The 23,470-nt window shown below is 34.3% G+C and overlaps 1 protein-coding gene across 5 annotated transcripts in view; it reads right to left on the bottom strand.

The window, feature by feature from the left end:
- Window positions 1-23,470, bottom strand: part of LOC149924864 (uncharacterized) — a 254,886-nt gene that overhangs the window by 104,739 nt on the left and 126,677 nt on the right. For 4 of the 5 annotated variants that reach the window (XM_090160131.1, XM_090160132.1, XM_090160130.1 and 1 more), the window contains 2 exons: window positions 19,300-19,453; window positions 18,324-18,405 (listed from right to left, as the gene is read on the bottom strand). In XM_090160131.1, the coding sequence (XP_090016257.1) occupies window positions 18,324-18,405; window positions 19,300-19,453 (236 nt within the window). Of the gene's footprint in view, window positions 1-17,608; window positions 17,691-18,323; window positions 18,406-19,299; window positions 19,454-23,470 lie in introns of those variants that run through there. The other variant, XM_090160135.1, reaches the window with a different exon arrangement.

The raw sequence follows: 23,470 nt of genomic DNA, 5'->3' as shown, positions 1-23,470 counted from the left end.
AGGATGATAAAATACGCGAAAAATTAGATAAGTCCATAATTAAAAGGGATAATATAGCTAAAACCTAAACAAATTGAAAGAAAATTAAAAACTTACTAATAAATCGTATTATCCCTTTTAATTATGGACTTATCTAATTTTTCGCGTATTTTATCATCTAAATAATTTAGGGTTCCATAGTAAAAACAAATTGGGAACCGCTGATATAAAATGTATTTTCACGGTTCGTATAGCTATTGACAAACCTATTTCCCTTATATTTCCAGATTTTCTCACTGATATTTCCCGGCGCAAGATAACAATAAAAACTAAGCTTTTTCTGCTAACTTAAACTTTTCACGGATAGGTTACTCATTTCATTATTGACATTTAAACTAAATTGGTTAAATATTATTATGTATAACAGAAGCAGAAAAGTCAAATATTTAATACGAAAAACGTATGTAAATTTTGTTCTCTGAAACGTCACTGATTTCTCTAATTTTTAATAAAAATATGGAATTTCCCTGATTTCTCTGTCGACAATCTGATATTTCCATGTTTTAGTAAATGAAGATCTTTAAAATGTACATACAGAAAATGTGCTAAAATCATATATACCTGCTCTAAAAAGGGCGGTTTCGACTTTGAAAATGGTTATCTTGACATTGACAAATTAATAAAAATTGGTATTTTTTCCCACCTTTATATTATAACATAAATCGACGTAGTTTAATATTATGTAAATATCAACGTTCGGTTGATATGATAAAGTTTTGAAGGAAGAAATTCGGTTCAAAGACCCGAGAAAAAAATACAAAAAAACGTTAAGCGGCTTAGAAAAGAAAGGATTTCATTCTGAATCTAAAAATGGAGAGTTCAAATTTTCCCAAAATAATTTAAAGTTATCCAATATAATAAAGGTAGAAATGATAACAATCAGACAGTTAAGACTAAAGCGGGACGAGGGGTAAGGTCAGCGCTTAGTTTTACAACCCACGAGTTAAGTAAATTTATCACGGGCTAAAATCACCGTAGAAGAGAGGGCCATCTATCAGACGTTCCTAACATATCATATAAAAAACACGCGTTAGGGGGCCAAAGTAAATTGATACTACTAGAACGAGAAAATGATATAAATTTCACCCTTAGTAGCACTTTCTCCGAAGTATCGGGTTACACTTTGAAGAAAAAATATAATCCATAACTCGTCAGGTGGAAAACGCTGACACCATGCTGAATCGAATATATCACTATAAGAGGGGCTAGAAATACATATTCAAGACGCTCTAGCCGTCAAAATATATGGATCTAGCTACACGCGTAAGAGTAAAGGTATTTTCTATATTATATTTCACTCTTCGCCAAATAATTAACTAAGCCTTAAATCAAGAACACCCATTTATTCCGATTAAAATCCCGTAGCGTTCGTACGCTGTCGAATCAGATTTAAACATTAATGAGATAAACACGAAGAGACTATGTTTATGGGTTTATTAATGCAAAAGCGTATGACTCGAAAATAGGCTTATAAATTGGCCCGAGTCGAATTGATCGGCTAATGTTATAAACCCGAAGCGAATAAATATCGTAATTAATTACAGGTATCAATAACGAAGCCAATGCGAAGACTCGAGGTATGTGGCGCGCGCCAGAGTGATGCGAGCGACGATAGAGAATCCAGTCAAGTGCCGATAAAGCCGGTTTTCGAAAAGCGTCAGACCGGAAACCATTTATTATCAATAGAACAGTTTCGTTCAATTATAACAGATTCGGATAATCCAAAGAGATCAAGATCTCGATTAACGGGGCTTCCACGAGGGGAGGGCGATAAAAATCGCTCTACCACAACAAAAATCTTTTCGAAAACGAAAAATGTCCCCCCCCCCTTTTTTGAAAACGAAAAATGTCCCCCCCCCTTTTTTGAAAACGAAAAATGTTACCCCCTTTTTTGAAAACGAAAAATGTTCCCCCCTTTTTTGAAAACGAAAAATGTTCCCCCCTTTTTTAAAAACGAAAAATGTTCCCCCCTTTTTTAAAAACGAAAAATGTTCCCTTTTTTAAAAACGAAAAATGTTCCCTTTTTTAAAAACGAAAAATGTTCCCTTTTTTAAAAACGAAATATGTTCCCCCCTTTTTTAAAAACGAAAAATGTTCCCCCCTTTTTTGAAAACGAAAAATGTTCCCCCCTTTTTTGAAAACAAAAAATGTTCCCCCCTTTTTTGAAAACAAAAAATGTTCCCCCCTTTTTGAAAACAAAAAATGTTCCCCCCTTTTTTGAAAACAAAAAATGTTCCCCCCTTTTTTGAAAACAAAAAATATTCCCCCCTTTTTTGAAAACGAAAAATATTCCCCCTTTTTTGAAAACGAAAAATGTTCCCCCCTTTTTTGAAAACGAAAAATGTTCCCCCCTTTTTTGAAAACGAAAAATGTTCCCCCCTTTTTTGAAAACGAAAAATGTTCCCCCCTTTTTTGAAAACTTAAAATGTTCCACCCTTTTTTGAAAACTTAAAATGTTCCCCCCATTTTTGAAAACTTAAATTGTTCCCCCCTTTTTTGAAAACGAAAAATGTTCCCCCCTTTTTTGAAAACGAAAAATGTTCCCCCCTTTTTTGAAAACGAAAAATGTTCCCCCCTTTTTTGAAAACGAAAAATGTTCCCCCCTTTTTTGAAAACGAAAAATGTTCCCCCCTTTTTGAAAACGAAAATGTTCCCCCCTTTTTGAAAACGAAAATGTTCCCCCCTTTTCGAAAACGAAAATGTTCCCCCCTTTTCGAAAACGAAAAATGTTCCCCCCCTTTTCGAAAACGAAAAATGTTCCCCCCCTTTTCGAAAACGAAAAATGTTCCCCCCCTTTTCGAAAACAAAAAATGTTCCCCCCCTTTTCGAAAACGAAAAATGTTCCCCCCTTTTCGAAAACGAAAAATGTTCCCCCCTTTTCGAAAACGAAAAATGTTCCCCCCTTTTCGAAAACGAAAAATGTTCCCCCCTTTTCGAAAACGAAAGATTTTCCCCCCTTTTCGAAAACGAAAGATTTTCCCCCCTTTTCGAAAACGAAAGATTTTCCCCCTTTTAGAAAACGAAAGATGTTCCCCCTTTTCGAAAACGAAAGATGTTCCCCCCTTTTCGAAAACGAAAGATGTTCCCCCCTTTTCGAAAACGAAAGATGTTCCCCCCTTTTCGAAAACGAAAGATGTTCCCCCCTTTTTCGAAAACCAAAAATGTTCTCCCCTTTTTCGAAAACGAAAAATGTGCCTCCCCTTTTCGAAAACGAAAAATTTCTGACAAAATGACATTCGTTTAAAATAACGAATTTACCACAGAAATGTTTTATCTTATTTTTAAATTACTTTAATACATAAATTCGCGTATAAATTATTATAACATAAAATATAAACCAAAATTTTATTTCAATTTATGGTAATTTTTTTAAGAAAATATAATTTATTTGAAAACATTTTTATTTCTTTGGAAAATAATTTGAAATTCTGGAAAGTAGAAAAAGGTTTTTTTAATCCCGTTTCCCTCATCAAATAATAATTTTAAAAAATGATAGCAGATCAGTCTTATAAAATTCTGGAAACTAGCGCTGGAAAAAACTTCTTAAGCGTAAAACCTGACGATTAACTACATAAATAAAAAACATAAGTAACATAATAACAATAAGCATGATAATAACCGAGATTTACAACCAAACTGATTTTCATAGTTATTGTGTAATCAAGATGTTTTCTTAGCACAGAACCCTCTAGTGTCTAAAATACGCGAGACTTCCGCTAAGCCGAAATATCTGGTTTCCGATAGATAGGCGGAATATTAGGCTAAAATGATATAAATTAAAAAAGTTTTTCTCGGCGCCACGAGCTCATGTTTTTTTATCACGCGTGATTCGCACGCGGGCTTCAAAACAAAGCCAAAGCTCCTCGCGACTCCAGAACGTGCTCTCCGATATTAGGCTTAAATTTGTATCAAAAAGTAGTCATCCAAAACGGTATGTCGCGAGTCCAAGTCACAGCTTGAAGAGAGCATCAGTGCCGAAAAAAAGGTTCGGTTAGAAAATTAGCATTAAAGCAATAGGAAGTGTCATACTTATTGTTATTATGTTACTTATGATCCAGCTAAATTCGAAATGAAACCACAAGCAAATTTCTATCTCGCGTGCCACCAAGCCAGATAAGAAAGAACGACAGGTAGATCTTCGGAGCTGAGCCGGTGTCCCCGACAACCTGCCAAAACTATTATTCAAAAATGTATCAAAACCAACGGAAGATAAACTGTGAAAAGATTTCGTCACGGCAGAAAAATCGTGCTCCGAATTCAAGAGCAGCTACCTTCGAGCTAATCAGCAAATTGAATATCAATTTGGACGGCGCAGACTTTACTCGTAACCGAGAACAGTGTGAAGCGCTCGGTGACGAATTGAGGAAGAGAGATTCTTTTTAAGCGGAAATTCTTTTTCGTGGCTAACCCGTTTCGCGCCACCTCTATTATCCCTTCCCAATATATCTCATATTTCCAAAAGGAAATTCAAGTGGGCAGATACAAAAAAAAAATTGTATCCTCTTAACATTTAGAAATGGAATTTTCCCCCACGTCGTATTTTGCCAAATGTTTAGCATATTGAATCGGATTTTACTGGGCGCGAAATATCGAATTTGAAATAAAAATATTTTGCCAGCTGAGTTTCGTAGTCGGGGTCAACGAAATTTGATGGGCCGTTAAATAAAAAAAACGAAGTATAATTTGAATGTTTACGATGATTTCGAAGGTCGTTTGCAACTTTTAAAAATGTAAGCCAATTACGAGATAAATTTTCAAACTACCGCGTAACCGCACCCTTTTAATAATGTCTAGTTTTGAAGTTATTCTCGAAATAAACGAATCAAAATAATAGCTCTTTCAGAATGTAAATTTTAGCCTAGAGTAGCCAACGTGATAATCGTCGGTAGGAAATGTAATTAGACCTATTAATAACAAAGGGCGAGCACTTAAACATTCTGGACGGGACTAGTGTTTCGGTCTAGAGCCGGCCGAAGTTCCAATTAACATATAGAGACGCCAGCAAGTTTCGATTAGTTCTAGACGTAGACTTAAATTTAATTCCGAAATCAGATAATTGCTCGTTCGCATTATACAAGTCCTCTAACTCGTAATTTATCTTATTCAAATTTCAGCCCACGCTTCCACAGTAAAATTAGCCGAATTGTCTGCATTTTTATACCTTCATTGTAAAGTTCCTTTCACGTATATAAAATTTAATGGTGGCGCGTTTAGTTTCGGAAAATTAACTCAATTTATTACGTACGATAAGGATTGTCTGATTTAAATCATTTTCTTTTAAATCAAATTATATTTTTAAATAATTCATTTCAATGGCCTCTTATACCGCATTTTCTTTATGAAAATATACAAAAGTAGTTCCTGTAACGAACTAAATCACAAGTAGTATTTCAAATAAATTAAGAAAATAAATTTAAAATATAACTCAATTTTTTTAAAATTTTACTTTAATTTTTAATTGGAATTTTATAGATGCATGCAAATTATTAATCAATTTGTTAAGATAAGAGTTAAAAAAGTTTTAAAATGAAAATATTTGAATTGATTTTTTGTTCATAAGTCAATGAGGAAGATGGCGCCACACTTTTTCAAGCCTCATTTAACTAACTAAAGGCATAGACCAATAATCTAAGGGGATCGGAAGGCTTACTGAGGTACGCCAGCTGCTTTGAAGCGCCGGGAGTAGTGGCTCCCTCCTGTAATCCCAGGCGTCCGGGAGGCAGAGTTTGTGGAAGGCCATGAGAGGCCGACTACCAATCCCCCAACGGGTGGTCGGGATACTTCCGCCACGGGTGTCCCCACCCCTGTCCCCACGTATCCCCCCGTTGGCGTGGCCGTTGCACATATCTCACCCTGATTAATCAGTTATTGTGTGTGTTCTGGTGTCTAAGGCCTCGGGTCGACACCGATGTTTGTGTATCTCAAAAAAAAAAAAAGCTGCTTTGAAGCGCCTCGACAATTCTGTTCAACTATCACTACGATAATCTTAGTCGGGGCTTTGGCGACAGTACGTGCGATAATTTTAGGTTAGGCTTAGTTCATCAAGTTTAGAAATAAAATTGGTTACAGTTAATTTGTTTTTAAAAACCTTAATCATTTGCTGCTTACTGATTATTTAATTACCATTACTTTAATTCTTAAAGAACCATTTAAAAAATAAAAGGTCTAAAACTCACTAAGCCTAATCATTTAACCGACAACAACAGCGCCATTTGGCGAAAATTGAACATGAACGCTCCAGCTTCTCTACGAAACTATGTCGGAAATCGACTTCAGCGATGCCAAGTTTGTCCACATTGAACTAAAATTGACCGTGATTTTCCTATTCCAAGTATTCACACCTGCTTTTTCGATGACATGTTAATTTTAACATGCCACTGAGCATGCGTCGCTAATAAATAGAAGTGGCAAAGCCTCCTAGTGTTGTGTGGCGCCATCTTCAGCATAATCGGAGTACAAATCTTCCTAATTTTATATAAAATATAAAATAAATTTTTCGTTAATTCCCATCAAGCCGGGAGTAGTGGCGTACTCCTCTAATCCCAAGCGTCTGGGAGGCAGAGTTTGTGGATGGCCGTGTGAGGACGACCACCAATCCCCCAACGGGTGGTCGCCGGTCGTAATACTTCCACCACGGGTGTCTCCACCCCTGTCCCCCCGTTGGCGTGGCCGTTACACATATCTCGCCCTGATTAATCAGGTGGACGAGTGGACTGAATTGTTCCACGCGTTCCAATTCCAAATAAAAAAAATAATAATTATAGCACTTTAGCCTCGCAGCAAGAGGAGCCGGGTTCGATCCCAGCTAGTGGCACTGGGTGAAAATCCGGGACCACTCCTTCTGCGTAGAGTTTGTAAGTTCTCTCCCCACTGGTTAAAGGGGTTTTCCACCGAGATCTTCGGTTTCCCCTTCCCATAAAAACTTGCTGAGGTAATAGTTAGTGTCGGGAGCTGTTGGCTCGCGTGGCATGAAGGGCTTGCCACCACCCTCCTACGCATTGTAACCAAGCCCCCTGTTACTTGAAAAAACACTCGTATATTTACATAAGCCTACTTATAAAGGTTTAGAAATTAATGTTAAACTTCCAATTATTTATGGTATCGATAAAACAAATGTAATTAGATATTTAACTGGATGGGTTTATAGATGCTAACTTTCTAGCTCAAAGTAATTTACTGCTAATTAGATCCTAGGCTTACTAAAAACTCACACCCACGATTTGGCAAACTTTATTACACTCGTGCCGACCACGGGTAACCTTTGACATTTGGATGATACCGATGGTGCCATAAAGTGTTACACGACCGACACCAATCGGTCGCGATGGTAATCAACCAGTTGACCTTTATAAGGCGAGATATAAAAAGCCAACATTTTATAAGTCAAGCTTTTATCGGGCCTTGGATTGGCCTAAGCTTTCGAGGAATAAGGGGGTTTTATAAATTTTCATTACGACGGTAACGCGCGGTAAGCCGATATTGCGATCAAAGGCGAGGGTAGGGTACATACTCAGTGGGGCTGTAGTCGTCAATATATCGCGTAAGGGTAACCCCGTCGCGAAAGCTGACCTTTAGGAAACAAGGGTTTTGATTCATAAGACTTTCGACGTCCAAATCATCACACGTAAGTACCACTTAGGAGCCACCACATACTGCGATAACAGGCAAAATTGATCAAACAGAATATACAGGCGGTTGAATAAGGAAGTTCGTGTTCACGTTTACAACTATACTCCGAGATTTAACAACTTTATTGTACCCTAAATAACGTATAAGAGTTTTTACTATACGTATAATAATATTGTGTTTTATGCGAGAAAATGTGCTTTTTTGTCTGTTCACTGAATAATAGAGTTGTTAATTTTCCGGAAAAATAAAATGCGGAAAAGTTTCCAGAAAATTTTCCGAATTGTGGAAAATGTTCCACAAATCGGAAAAATAAAAAATTTAAACATAAATTACTGTTAAAGGGTTTTTAATGTTTTTTAACTTTTTATCCATATAAAATGTCTAATATCAGTAAACATATTAATAGAGTTACATTGTTAATCAGTTTAAACTAGTCTAGAGGTTTAGTTTTACAACACTACTGAATAATATCTTGGTTGTACCTAGGATTATAAAAGTGTAGTTTTCATCTTCCTAGGTTGTACAGCCGATTGCCCCTGCTTATCCACTTCTCCCAGAACACATGAAGTGAACCTAGAAAACGTCCATTATTTCACGAAAGGTGAAACGCCTAAGGACGATTGAACTATTTTGACCTACAATACCAGCAAACAAACCCAAGGGTCATATTTAATTAGAAAAGGCGCTTTGGTTTTGGGTCTAAAGAGGTCGAGTTATATTTTTACATCCTATAAACTTTTTAAAAGCAAAAATTAAGGTGATAGTAAAGGGACTATATTTCTTACGGTTTTATCCGGGGATAAAAATGTAAGGTAACCGAAGGGCCCTCGCACTTTGATGTGGCTTAAGCCGGTGAGGAAAAGAGAGAGAGAACTAAACGTGAAGAAAGGAGAGCGTCGCGACACCTAGCTTCGAAAGCGGGAACTAATCTTTTTACTGCCGTACTTCATCGCTCAACTCTGCTCGCGGCTGGATTGAAGGAACCGCAAAAAATGGGGTGACTCTTAAAAGCCCGAATTTTTTTGCCTGTTTAGTCTCGGGAATGTCACGGGTAGCCTCGTCTAAAGGGGGCGAAGGGGTACGGTTAGCGTAACTTTCTTTTGACAAAGACTGAGAGGTAACGCTTCTTTTAAAGACGGGCGACGAGCGAGAGAAATGCAATTAGGCCTTAGGGTCCAAAACTCTTTTGGGGATTCGGTGCGCGCTTCAATGTTTGGAGCGACGGAAGGTCCCTTATCGATTCACGGCGCCGTTGAAAGGCCTTTCCTGTTTAGCTTTCAACTCTCGCGGCGCCATCTATCTTCTAAGGAGAACACCAGGAGGGGTAGGGCGACACTAAACAGTATAGAATTTGATGATAAATATATAGAATCTCCATTTAAAATCACGGTTATTAGATAATAACACAATCAAATACATTTAAAACTTTTTTCAACTATAAACGTAGTAAATAAAGTTAACTTAATAGTTTAATTTTACAAAATGAAACTATTTTAAATTGTGAACTAGTTATTTTTAAAAAAAACCTCTAATCTCTTGAGTAAGTTTTCTAAATAATTATATTTTCTAGAATTTATTATAATTTCAATAAAATAATTAAGTATAATAATCCAGATAAATTTTAATTATTACAATTAATATTAAGGCGCGAATTTGTTTGAAACTTATTGATAAAAATAACTTTAGAAAAGTGATCAGATAAATATTTGAATTTATCAGTTCGTTCAAATAAATGTAGATGTCGCTCGCTTACCGCGCGCTTATATTTTGGCCTACTTTCCAATGATCGCGTTTTGAGGGAGCTAGAGAGATAGACTTGGTGCGTAAAGATTTATTGCTCAAGGTCCTCTCCGGATTGCGGACGACTGCGAATAAAAAATATAAAATTGAAAGGGAAAATATGCTCTCCAGCCTCACCCAAAAAGAATGGAGACTTAACGTGAATTATTTGTCGCAGACGAAACGCCGTGATCACCAAATTTCCCCCAATAATTTCGAAATTTTTTCTTTTTCGTTCGACGAAAAATTAATCTCCTATTAATCAGAAAAATGTCATTTTTCACCCGTAAAAGCCGATAAATCATTGAAGCCAATTTAGTCAATATGCTTCGTTGAGTTATAGAGCGGTAGAACTTTCCAACGACGAAGATAAATGTAGGATAAGAAATATAAACTAGTAAGTCTTCCGCTCCTTTGGTCAATTTAGATATCACCAAAAGGCTATAAATATGAGTTTTATGTCCCGTTATAGATAGCGGCTAAAGAGTTCGTCTAGTGAAACGTAATATCAGAAGTATATAATATATCTAAGAGAAAAGAAATCATCTTTCTATAACGCTAATGTTACTCGCTAGAAACATTAAAGTACCCATCTATACTTTTATACTAGGCTTTTACATTTTTGGATAATGTTTTAACCAGGAATCCATACCTCTACTTGGAATGCTTATCCTGCCATCTAGGAGCAACAAACACAAGGAGAACGCAGCTAGCCTTTAAACACGCTAACGAAGGGTTGTGTACCAATTTCATTGGACGAGCGTCACGAGCCTTTACGCTGAACGTTTTAAGGGCGGGGGGAGAAGACAATTTCCGAATTTTCCCCTTCCGTCGACAGCAGGCGCTAAAGCGTCTAGCCAATGAAAAACGTACACAAGACAATCCACGACTTTTGACGGGTTGCGTTCTCCTTGTGTGGGGTGTTGTGTTTGTTGCTCCTAGCTGCCATATCGGGTATGGTGAGATCACTCTGACGGCTTTGGCCCCGCCTATGAGAGAAAAAAATCCCCTCTGCACGCGCGCTCCCCTCTCACGTTGTTGTTTGTTAAGTTAACATAAGCCACGTTCACACTAGAGCCTAAAACCAAGTTTAGGACGGTTTGTATGCCAGTATTGACTGCTGACGATAATTCTTGGTTCACACGTGCGAAATCGCTTCACCCCAGTTCGCTTATAGCCAAGGCTTAACGTCATTTCAAATTATGACTATAATTTTGAAAATACTAAAATGTATCCCAAAACAATTAGTTAATCATGTTTACTATATATATATAGTAATATTATTTGACATTATTTCGAATTTTATCCCCATTATTTTGGAAAATACGAGCAATTTGACTTCCCCGCCTTGTCGTTTTGAAAGCGATTCTAAGCGAACTGACTGGAACGAGTTGCTTCCCGAACCAACACGAAGCGATTTCTCACGTTGGTTTTAAAAACCAGTTATCTAAACGAAGCGAATTTAAGGGTAAGTGTGAACGTAGCTATAGTGACGTCAAAAAAACCGTCAGCCACATCGAGACGAAAATCCGTCGAGATAAGCATTCCAAGTAGAGGTATGGATTCCTGTTTTAGGCTATTGGAACACATTTAAATTATTTCTAAAAACGTTTTAAAATTTTAACTTTACTCAATTTAATATCCACATATACACATTTAACAAGAGAGGAGTCTTTAATAAGGGTTACGCCATTGGAGACAGATTATAACTTCCCGGGGTGTTACTAGATGGCGCCAACAGTCTGACAAGTAAAAATATTAAATTATCGGAAAACCTTCCAAAAATATTATATTTTTCGTGTTTTCTTTTGGTTGTAATTTTCCCGTAAAACTTAACTTAAACTAGCGTTAGAAGTAGTGTATTTGTAATAAATCAGTAAATATTTATTTCTTTCTAGCCAAAATAAAAGCGTGAATTGGCGCCATATAGTATAAATAAATGCATTAAAACCGAATTACGCTCTAAATGTTTGTTTCCCTGTTAAATGTTTCGTGATTCGGTTTATTGAGTTTGTTAAAAATAGGGATTTCCAAAAGTTGTTTTTCCAGTTTCAAGAATTATAATCTGAGCGAAAAAATCGTGGTGATGAGCTTAACTTGGAGGTCGTGCTTTACGCGAACTGTAGAAGTGGGGAGTAACTGAGTAAGTACATTTCTTGGAATTTCAAGTACTGTTTAGCAAGTTTCAAAACAAAGCGAATAGTTTCAGTGAAAGACATAGTTGGCCGCGGAAAATCTCAGTTTAAAATAAAAGTAGAGGAATTCCCGAATTTTTGGGACGAAGGCAACATCCACAAAGTATAAATCACAGACAACAAGGTCGATTTCTCGAGGCTTCTCCAAAAACACTCTCGGAAGTACCAAGACAGTCTTAATAACAGAAACGACCCGGCTACGTAAATCTTATTCTTTCGGCACGTCTTTCGCGGAGTAAATATTACCGCGGTTCTACCAGGCCGTCTTCGTGTTGAAACCGCCAATTAGAACCAAATAATAGCGCAATAAAATTAGGAAAACCGCCCAAAATAGAACCTTTTAAATCATTTCTCTAGAAATTCTCTTAGAACTGTAATATAGCAAAAAAACCCTAATTAGGACGAAATAATAACGCATACAAATTACGAAAACCACCCAAAAAATAGAGCTTTACAAAACATTTATTTTAGAAATTCTACAGAACTAATCTGAATGCAATATACATAAAATTCTGAATATTTCTATAGTCATTGAATAAACTTAGATATTTCGAGGTCTTTTCTATAGAAATATTTAAGAAGCACTATATTATTTTCAACTTTCTATGGATTTCATTGAAAATTTGCAAATGGTTTTTGTAAGGGTAGAACACCCACAATTTGAATTAACTAAACTTTGTGACACATTTTTATAATAAGATAAGTAATAAAGGCAAATCTTAATTAAGAATAACATGTATGTATAATGTAAATTGGTACTCTTTAGGGCAAACTTTCTGAACCCTCATAAATTTCACTGATTTCTCGGAATGTTTATAAATTATGGGAATTTCCATTGATATTTCCCGGACTTTTCTGTCGACTATCTAGTTCCCTGATATTTCCCTGATTTTTCCAGGTGCATAACAACATGCTGAAGTGAACGGTAATAGTGAGTGTAGGGAGCTGTTGTTTCGCGCGGCATGAAGGGTTTGCCACCACCCTCCTACGCATTGTAACCCGGCCACCTAATGGGAATTTGCCTGACTTCTCTGTAGACTATCTAGTTCCCTGATATTTCTCGGTTTTCGAGGTCTGATTGAACCCTGAACCGTGGTCAGAGACTGTGTCTATGAAATATTTTTGTTATACAAATTCAAACCATCTCCGCACACTACAGCGAAAAAAAGCCAAATGAGTCTAGGATTTCTCGCATCCGACATCAACGCTTTCGAAATTCCGGGCTTCGTTGCGAAATCAAATGAGCAGCGCACTCATCGAGAAGACACTTCGTCGGGGGTTTGGCTTCAGCCGCGAGAGTAAACAAAGAGATTCCTCCGCCGGAAATGAATATCTTGGTTCGACATACGTCATTACATACCCACCCCTCAAACTAGGTCAGAAACCAAGTAATAACATTCCAAACTAATAACAAACCACCCGTAATTTTTTGCCACTAGGTACACATTTGTGTCGCTAAGGGTGGTGACACCAGGATTGTATTCATTTCAATCATGAATATCTAAAGCCCAGTTCACACTATACAATTAATTGGGCCACTTAATTGTATCTAACTAATTGTAAGCAAGAAAATTGTGTAGTGTGAACAGAAAAAGTGGGAACAATTGTTTCAATTATTCTGTTCACACAATTTTCTTGCTTACAATTGATTGGATACAATTAAGTGGCCCAATTAATTGTATAGTGTGAACTGGACTTATCTGTATTAAGTAATTTTCCTTCAGTCTGTTATTATGACGTTAGTCAAAAATTGTTTCGATAGAAATCGTTTGGAAATTTGGCTAGTTTCATTGCCAAGGCTTAGCTCGAAATTTATTTTGAGACGCATTTTTTTTAATTGAACGAAAACCGGTAAAAATATTAACGTCGAACACTTTTATTTATGATTATCAATTTATTTGGTAGTAGTAGTTTAAATTTTTTTAACAATTATAAGTATTTTTTGTCGCTTTAAAAAAACTAAACAGACCTTAAATTAACATTAATGAGTACTAATATGCTACTTGTAATTTGTGAACAATAGTTTTCGGGATATTTCGGCTATTTTTAATATAAAACTGAATAAATAATGTAGCAATTAAGGTGTTTAAAAAAATGTATTCGGGTTAACTAAAATATGGAGGGGGCGTTGTTTTTCTTCGAGAAGGCGCTAGGCAAACAAGGTGCTGGCCATAGGCGCCATAAAGTATCTATTGACCTACGTATACCATTAATAATTTTTAATGGTTTTCTTTTCAACTTCTGACAAATAGTACTAGTTATGATACCAATCAAAATGAAATAAAATTTTTGGTCTATAAAAATTAAATTAACGCGAGCGAATGGGAAAAACGAGGAAAATAAACTTAAATATGTTTCTTCCGTTTTTGGAAATGATTATTACAGTGTCACCGCCTCTAAGAATGACACCCAGTACGATCCACACACACCCCCTTCCTGCATGGTGACGCTATTGAGCGTAAACATTTTAAATAAACATGTTTACCAAAAGGCGACGACAACGCGTCGGAGCGAATCCAAATACAAAGCCGCTTTCAAATTTGTTCCCTTAGAATAATTTTCGTCTTAAAACGGAACGTATAACCACGGGTGCTGACAAGCGTAACCGTCGATGCCCGAATACTTTCCACTCGTTGAGGTGGTTAAGTCGACAGCGGGAACGAATGCCCGAAATCGCTTTAATGAATTATGTATTCTGTAGGAAAAATTCCGTAAAACATTTCACGGGCGCAACGAACGGATTCGGCGGTTTCGCGGATGGCCGGTGACAGGCGCGTTTTGGCTGTATACCGGTAAATTAAGCATCTCGTAGGAAATAAAATTGGTTTTATCGACCGACCGCTTCCTATAAACGAAATAAGTGAAGAGTTTGATGCAGGAAATGAAAACACCGCGTTGACAATTTCGATAACGTCCGTGAAATAGGGAAATTAGAGCCCACTAATTGATCACCCAAAATGGCTACGAAGGAGAAGATACCACGGCCAAGTTCAATGCACTCCGAAAGGTCGAACGGCGAGAGTTCACACCTTGGCAGTGGCGAAGAAGCACCATCTGCGATGGATTACCATCATCTTACAAATAAATAATAATTAATAATAATAATCAGCTACGCTAATACCCAAAGCACCACCCTAGGCCCAAGTCATCTAGCAACTTTCAATGCCTTTTTATTTTTATCCGGTGGCCGTGTCACAATTCGTAGGTGTGTTGGTAAGCCCTTCATGCCACGCCATGCACACAGCTCCCTACACTCACTTTAACCCTTAAACTCTACAAGAAGAAAATTGAAGAGCTCAGGAGAAAACTCCTATATAACCAGTGGGGAGATAACTTGCAAACTCAACGTGGAAGAAGTTGTTTCGGGTTTTCACCCAGTGCCACAAGCTGGGTTTGAACCCGCCTCCCTTTTCTGCTAGGTGAAAGTAGTAACCACTCCGCCACATCACAGGCTGCTAGATATTCTCGCGGCCCAGCTCAAAGTAATTGCACTAGGGCAAAAACGCCATGATGGTCAACGTCGACACATAAAACCTCCCTTTGGCTCAGCATTTTGGTTTAACCTTCATCGCGTTCTTTACGAAAGACCCCAACAAGTTAACGGATTACCTCCTTGCAACCAACCTACAAAGCAGCACCGAAAATGTCAAAAGTCACACGAGGGAACGGCTGATATCGAAACCTTTTTTGGGGGAGGGGGTGACAAATACTAAATATGTTTTGCTTCAACGCTCGCTGTCGTGGCGTTTCTGACTTACAAGGTAGTGAACACTGTAGCCTTGTTGCTAATGTTATAGATATTTTCCGATTTATAATTTATAAAATGCTTTGAAATTTTTAACAGTTTCTGTACAAAAAGTAGATGAGACCCTTGAAATTTTGTATCAAACAGTGCATTTCCAGTGATGTTTTGCTGTAAACGCTAATAAATTGTTATTATAGCAATTGCTGTCGTAGATTTAAGGGGGGAAGATTACTGCGGCCATTGTCTACTTTCGCGCTCTTTTAATTTTGTATTTTAACTTATAAGATTAATATGTAAGTGTAGAACAGCCTCTTGTTTAGTGCCTAAAATAATTTTGACAATTTTAAATTTTAAAGTAATTAAGTTATTACGTTTTAATTCGGACCCCCGGAGCTAAACAAGTTGGGCAAGTGCCCAAACTACCCTTTATTTAGGACCTTATATCTCGTTAACTATTAATATTAGGATTATCAAAATTATTTTAAGCACTAATAAGAAAAATATAATTCAATTATGTAATTGTTAAAACAGAAACGTTCAGCTTGAACGAAGAAGAGGCTTTTACTGTATTCTTCCCCCTTAATCCATATACTACCCACTGACGTCGTTGCAACGCAGATGCGAATAATAATATAATTTTTTACGTTTAAACCTTAATCAAAACTTAATTTATATATTTATAAACAACCCCCTTAATTTTTTATATGCGTCAACTCGTATTAAACCCTTTATTATCATCGAGGGGAATTTGGAGTGGGCGATCGAAACTTGGGTTCCGCCTGACTTTTATCATCAATTTGTTAGGAAAAAAAAATGAAATTATTGCCTCGGCAACTCGTAGAATCTCCCCTTCACCTTCACCTTTAAAATTAGATACCTGTCATTCAAAAGATTTAAGACTCAAGTATACTCGTTTAAAAGTTCGTAAAAAAAAACATGTTTTTGTACATTCTTTTAAAACCGCTTTTTTGAACAATTTATGCGAATGACATGAAAAGGACCGCAAAATATCTTATAAAAAAGAAAAATAAATACGATCTATCCGGAACCAAAATATTGTTGACCTTTCGCTCGCGTAAGGTCAAGATTTATCAGTTTTGGAAGAAAAAAATATTATTTACGCTATAAAATGTAGTCGGTCACACCTTATAAAAGATGAATGGTTATTAAAGGGGTGGATGGAAAAATATAATCCTTTGAACTTTTGAGGTATTTTAAATTTCTCTGGGGAAAAACGACGTCTTACGGCGAAGGATAAATTTTCTCTATGTACATTTCGTTCGACGATAGGCTATTACCCAAGGCACCACCTTAGGCCCAAGTCATCTAGCGACTTTTTAATGCCTTAAACAGGTGGCCGGGTTACAACGCGTAGGATGGTGGTGGCAAGCCCTACACGCCACGCGAGCCAATAGCTCCCTACACTTACTATTACCGTTAACTATAGCCGTAAGTAACTTAATATAAGTTTGTACTGGATGTTTCGGAATCGGAAACTCGTCACACCCTACTCTAATAGAAAAATTACTGTGGTATTAATTTAATGGCGGAAACCATTAAATAGTCAAGTTTAGGTACCAATTCATTTATTTTACCAAATTAAGTGTTAAAAAAATTACTTTTGGAAAAGTTTCATTTTTTGAATACGCATTGGCTGACACGTCAAAAGGGCTTTTTGACAGTTACAAAGTCTAATACTAACTCATGGAGAGTTGTCAGTAATTAACCACGTAATGATTGATAGGGTACTTAGCGAAACAAACTATCATAAATTTTTTGCCTTGGAAGAATATTTCTAATGTAAGTAATTCCACGATGAATCAAATGTAAATTATTGAATGCTTTAAATATTTCGTGAAATTAAACTAACCCAGGGCCGACAAGAGAGGGGGGAAGCCGGTACAAATTATCGGGGCCCGTACAGCATAGGGGCCCGTACAGCATAGGGGCCCGTACAGCATAGGGGCCCGTACAGCATAGGGGCCCGTACAGCATAGGGGCCCGCGTTTGAACCAATGAAGTATACATATCACGGGTTTTTCTCCGAAAAAGTATATCTATATCTCCAGTAGAAAGGCGGCTAACCTGATGATCGAACCGAAAGGTTCTTAAAATAGTCGAGTTGTTTATATTTAATAAAATATTGTTTACCTCTACGCAACAGTGTTTCATAAATTTGTCATTTACATGCTTTAAATTAATTAGAAATTTTTTGACTCACCCATTCAAAACGTCGAATTAGAACGGACACCATTTTCAAACAATAAAAAAACAAGATAGTTTTCAAAAATGAAAGTAAAACTTATTTTCTAGAAAACGCCTTAAATCCGATAATGCGAATGGATTTAGGATATTTAAAATTTTCGTTTCATTACGACGACGCGCGTATCTTGGGGTCGATTAAACGAAAATAAAATATATTGTTTTTAATCTAGAAGGGGAGGTCTTCCTAAAGTCGGATAACAACACGAAAACAGTGCGCGGATTAAGATAGAACGACTCTGTTCCGATAACAAAAACGAAAATGTTACGTCTATTTAGTCAGAATACATGTGGTTGACGGTAGAGTATAAGTAGAGCAGTGCTATCGTCAACTTCGGGACGGGATAATAACTAAGCCTTGCCTGCGGTCAACTCCGGGGTGCGATAAAAATAAGCCTTGCCAGACGAACAGTCTACTTCTTCTATTAGTATAGCCAGGAAAAACACGGTGTTTACGATAGAAAGGCACGAGGCCTTGGTTGTGATCGCATTTCCTTAATTAAATCCGGGCTTATGACTTATTCCAAATAGAGCCAGCCATCACCGAGACTATTTTCAGCATGAATTAGATCTTGGCTAGCCTACGATGATAAATGTAGCACGCGCTAGACGGCTAGACGCCAGGCTCGCATTGCCTCCAATTGCGATAGAGTAAAATAGGAACAAGGTCTTACTTGAGTGTCCTTTTGCTTGGACTTCTTTTGCTTGGCTGTTCGGATTTTCGAAGAACTTTTATCGCCATATTTCTTGCCTGGCCTGTAACCAAATTAACACGTTATCACAACTAATAAACATAGCCTCGTAGTCAGGGACGGGAGTTATAATAGTTATTCTCTATGATAATGAACCCCTTCGTAAAGTACATAACTAATTACTCTAATATCCTAAGTAGGAGTATAATGAATTACCGGATGATGGTCACGGGAAAGCTCAAAAACATTCAAAGAAAATATAGATAATTTATAGGATTTTAAAGGCTTAGAGGTCGGGGATGGTTAACTTGTATTCAATAGATAAAGCTCTCAAAATTATTCGTAAAATGTTTTGATCAAGTAATTTATATTTCTGTATTATCCGATTAATTTTTTGATAAATTTGTAAAATTAATCGGAAAAACGACGTTTTGTTCGATAAAAAGCTCAAATTTTACGAATAATACATGTTTTTTAATCATTTTCCGAAATATTAAGCGGTAAATTTCTTTGTTTACATTTTTTCCCGAAAAAAATCAATTTAAACATGGATAATGGATTAACCGTCCCCGATCTCTATAACGGCGATATTTTTAGGAAAATATAGGATAATTTGAATTGTTTTTTATCATGGATACTTGATAAAAAACCACAAAATTTAATTAAATTTTTCCGGCGCATTAATAAATAATTTATCAATATTAATAAAAGATAATTTATTATAGTTCTTTAAAGATATTAAAAACACAGGAAATATAAAATAAAAATGGTTAGTCACTCTAAAATTATCTAAAGTTTTTTAGGCCTATCAAAAACACTTTAATATTCAATTATCAGACTGCATAAAAACCTCTACTTCTATAAAATATTTTTAAACACGATTTGAAACATACACTTATTGCTTTATCGCGATTTGATAAAAGCGTATCTATCAATATACGAAAAAAAAAGAACTTACGCCCGAGTGAAGATTCCGTCTAGATGGTCTCCGTTATAGAGGACATTCGTCGGGTCGGCTTGACCAGTACCAGGATGGCGACCATCTTCGGAACTGACGAGACAGTTGATGTCTCCGGGTAAAGAATGGGTCACGGGCAGTGATGGGACCCCGTCTAAGAAAAGATCGTTCGAGATAAGACAAATATAAACAAGAGGACACGAATATCAAAAAGAAACAGATAATGTCAGGAAACTATAGAGATATACACTTGGAATGTCTACGGATCCATTGGGACGGTGATACGAAAGCGCGTCGAGAAAAAGGCGGGGCTTAACTACGTCAAGTGTAAGACGTAACACGACATTTCTAATTCATTGGCTCGAGGTTTGCCGCGAAAAGAATGCGTCGTCGTGGTAACAAACAGGCGATCTTCCCGCGCAAAAAAGGCTTATAAAACAATGGATTTAAAAACCTCAATTTGTTATCGTACTTAATATTTTGAAGTAATTATAATGTTCTTCACGAAAGAAGCGTAGTGATACCTAATTTCAGGTATTTGTAGGGTTATAAAAGAGATAATCAGGTAGGCTAATAATATAATAACCATGACTAGGCTTAATGACGAGTTTTCGTCAAATTAGGGTAGTGAGGCGCGAGAGGTTTTCTCGTGAGTTTTCCCGCTTTAAGACACGCCAGTTTCATCACGGCCTTAAAATCTTCCTTAGACATTCCAAGTGTATACCTATATAGTTTCCTGATAACATCCATCAATTTTTGTTTAAAAACTCGTCAACAAGAATTATATTTTAGAATGCGCGCGAGAAAAAAGAGAGAAGGAAATTGAGAAATTTACTGAGCATCAAAGGGAAAACCACGTGTCGGGTGGCCCGCCGGCGCTGGTAATTCTTGATTTGACCCAGCACGATCATCAAGAACAAACGAACTGAAGAACGCGTGTTATTCCAAGTATCAATGTTGACGATTCACAAACAGAAAAACCCGACCACGAATTATCCAAATAAAGCGCGCGAAAACGCACGAAATTACATTACTTCTCGACCAATTTAAACTCCAAAATTACAGCGTCCATACTTGAATAAGCTACGAACCGTTATGCCGTTAGCTAAATTTTTCAAAACGACAAAATTTCCGTCTCAAATGTGAAGAATGGTGGATTTTCGACTGTTCTTCATTTCCCCCGGTAAAGGAAATCTTTACCTGGAAGTTAAAGGAAAGTCGACTCGTCTACTTTAGTAATGATAGGAATGATGTTAAGTTATTGACCGATAGGGAATACCCCCTCAAATTATTTTCCGCCCCGAATGCCAGCGCCTCCAGGCGTTTAAACGAAGAAATGCTCATCGCACGAATGATTTTGCCTATAGCTGGTTTTTAGAAAAATCCCTTAAAATATATGTACTCATAACGTCAACGTTAATAATAAATTTATAAAATATGTACTCATAACGTCAACGTTAATAATAAATTTATAAAATATGTACTCATAACGTCAACGTTAATAATAAATTTATAAAATATGTACTCATAACGTCAACGTTAATAATAAATTTATAAAATATGTACTCATAACGTCAACGTTAATAATAAATTTATAAAATATGTACTCATAACGTCAACGTTAATAATAAATTTATAAAATATGTACGCGTAACGTCAACGTTAATAATAAATTTATAAAATATGTACTCATAACGTCAACGTTAATAATAAATTTATAAAATATGTACTCATAACGTCTATATTAATAATAAAATTATGAAATATGTACTCATAACGTCTATATTAATAATAAAATTATAAAATATGTACTCATAACGTCTATATTAATAATAAAATTATAAAATATGTACTCATAAAGTCTATATTAATAATAAAATTATAAAATATGTACTCATAAAGTCTATATTAATAATAAATTTATAAAATATGTACTCATAACGTCAACGTTAATAATAAAATTATAAAATATGTACTCATAACGTCTATATTAATAGTAAAATTATAAAATATGTACTCATAAAGTCTATATTAATAATAAAATTATAAAATATGTACTCATAAAGTCTATATTAATAATAAATTTATAAAATATGTACTCATAACGTCAACGTTAATAATAAAATTATAAAATATGTACTCATAACGTCTATATTAATAGTAAAATTATAAAATATGTACTCATAAAGTCTATATTAATAATAAAATTATAAAATATGTACTCATAACGTCTATATTAATAATAAAATTATAAAATATGTACTCATAACGTCTATATTAATAATAAAATTATAAACTATGTACTCATAATGTCTATATTAATAATAAAATTATGAAATATGTACTCATAACGTCTATATTAATAATAAAATTATAAAATTTGTACTCATAACGTCTATATTAATAATAAAATTATAAAATATGTACTCATAAAGTCTATATTAATAATAAAATTATAAAATATGTACTCATAAAGTCTATATTAATAATAAATTTATAAAATATGTACTCATAACGTCTATATTAATAATAAAATTATAAACTATGTACTCATAAAGTCTATATTAATAATAAAATTATAAAATATGTACTCATAAAGTCTATATTAATAATAAAATTATAAAATATGTACTCATAACGTCTATATTAATAATAAAATTATAAAATATGTACTCATAACGTCTATATTAATAATAAAATTATAAAATATGTACTCATAACGTCTATATTAATAATAAAATTATAAAATATGTACTCATATCGTCTATATTAATAATAAAATTATAAAATATGTACTCATAAAGTCTATATTAATAATAAAATTATAAAATATGTACTCATAACGTCTATATTAATAATAAAATTATAAAATATGTACTCATAAAGTCTATATTAATAATAAAATTATAAACTATGTACTCATAACGTCTATATTAATAATAAAATTATAAACTATGTACTCATAAAGTTTATATTAATAATAAAATTATAAAATATGTATTCATAACGTCTATATTAATAATAAAATTATAAGATATGTACTCATAAAGTCTATATTAATAATAAAATTATAAAATATGTACTCATAACGTCTATATTAATAATACAATTATGAAATATGTACTCATAACGTCTATATTAATAATAAAATTATAAAATATGTACTCATAACGTCTATATTAATAATAAAATTATAAAATATGTACTCATAAAGTCTATATTAATAATAAAATTATAAAATATGTACTCATAACGTCTATATTAATAATAAAATTATAAAATATGTACTCATAACGTCTATATTAATTATAAAATTATAAACTATGTACTCATAATGTCTATATTAATAATAAAATTATAAAATATGTACTCATAAAGTCTATATTAATAATAAAATTATAAAATATGCACTCATAACGTCTATATTAATAATAAAATTATAAACTATGTACTCATAATGTCTATATTAATAATAAAATTATAAACTATGTACTCATAATGTCTATATTAATAATAAAATTATAAACTATGTACTCATAATGTCTATATTAATAATAAAATTATAAAATATGTACTCATAAAGTCTATATTAATAATAAAATTATAAAATATGTACTCATAACGTCTATATTAACAATAAAATTATAAAATATGTACTCATAACGTCTATATTAATAATAAAATTATAAAATATGTACTCATAACGTCTATATTAATAATAAAATTATAAAATATGTACTCATAACGTCTATATTAATAATAAAATTATAAAATATGTACTCATATCGTCTATATTAATAATAAAATTATAAAATATGTACTCATAAAGTCTATATTAATAATAAAATTATAAAATATGTTCACATAAAGTCTATATTAATAATAAAATTATAAAATATGTTCACATAAAGTCTATATTAATAATAAAATTATAAAATTTATAATCATAACGTCAACGTTAACTATAAAATCAAGTAAAAATAATTATTATTTTATTCACGGATGCGTTTCAACATTATATTTTAAATTATTATAAAATTATTGTATATTTGTATAGATTTAATTTTTTTGATATAATTACAGGGATTGTATAGTTATTCAAAAAATCTTCTGCTAATACGAGTTAAAATAGTTCCTCTAACTTCAAAAATAGACTACATTATTTCTAATT

The sequence above is a fragment of the Leiobunum rupestre genome, chromosome 10, assembly GCF_980474605.1.
Source record: "Leiobunum rupestre chromosome 10, qqLeiRupe1.1.hap1, whole genome shotgun sequence".
Classification (NCBI taxonomy): Eukaryota; Metazoa; Arthropoda; class Arachnida; order Opiliones; family Sclerosomatidae; genus Leiobunum; species Leiobunum rupestre.
Note: the sequence above shows the minus strand (reverse complement) of the source record. Positions and strands in the feature narration are given on the sequence as shown.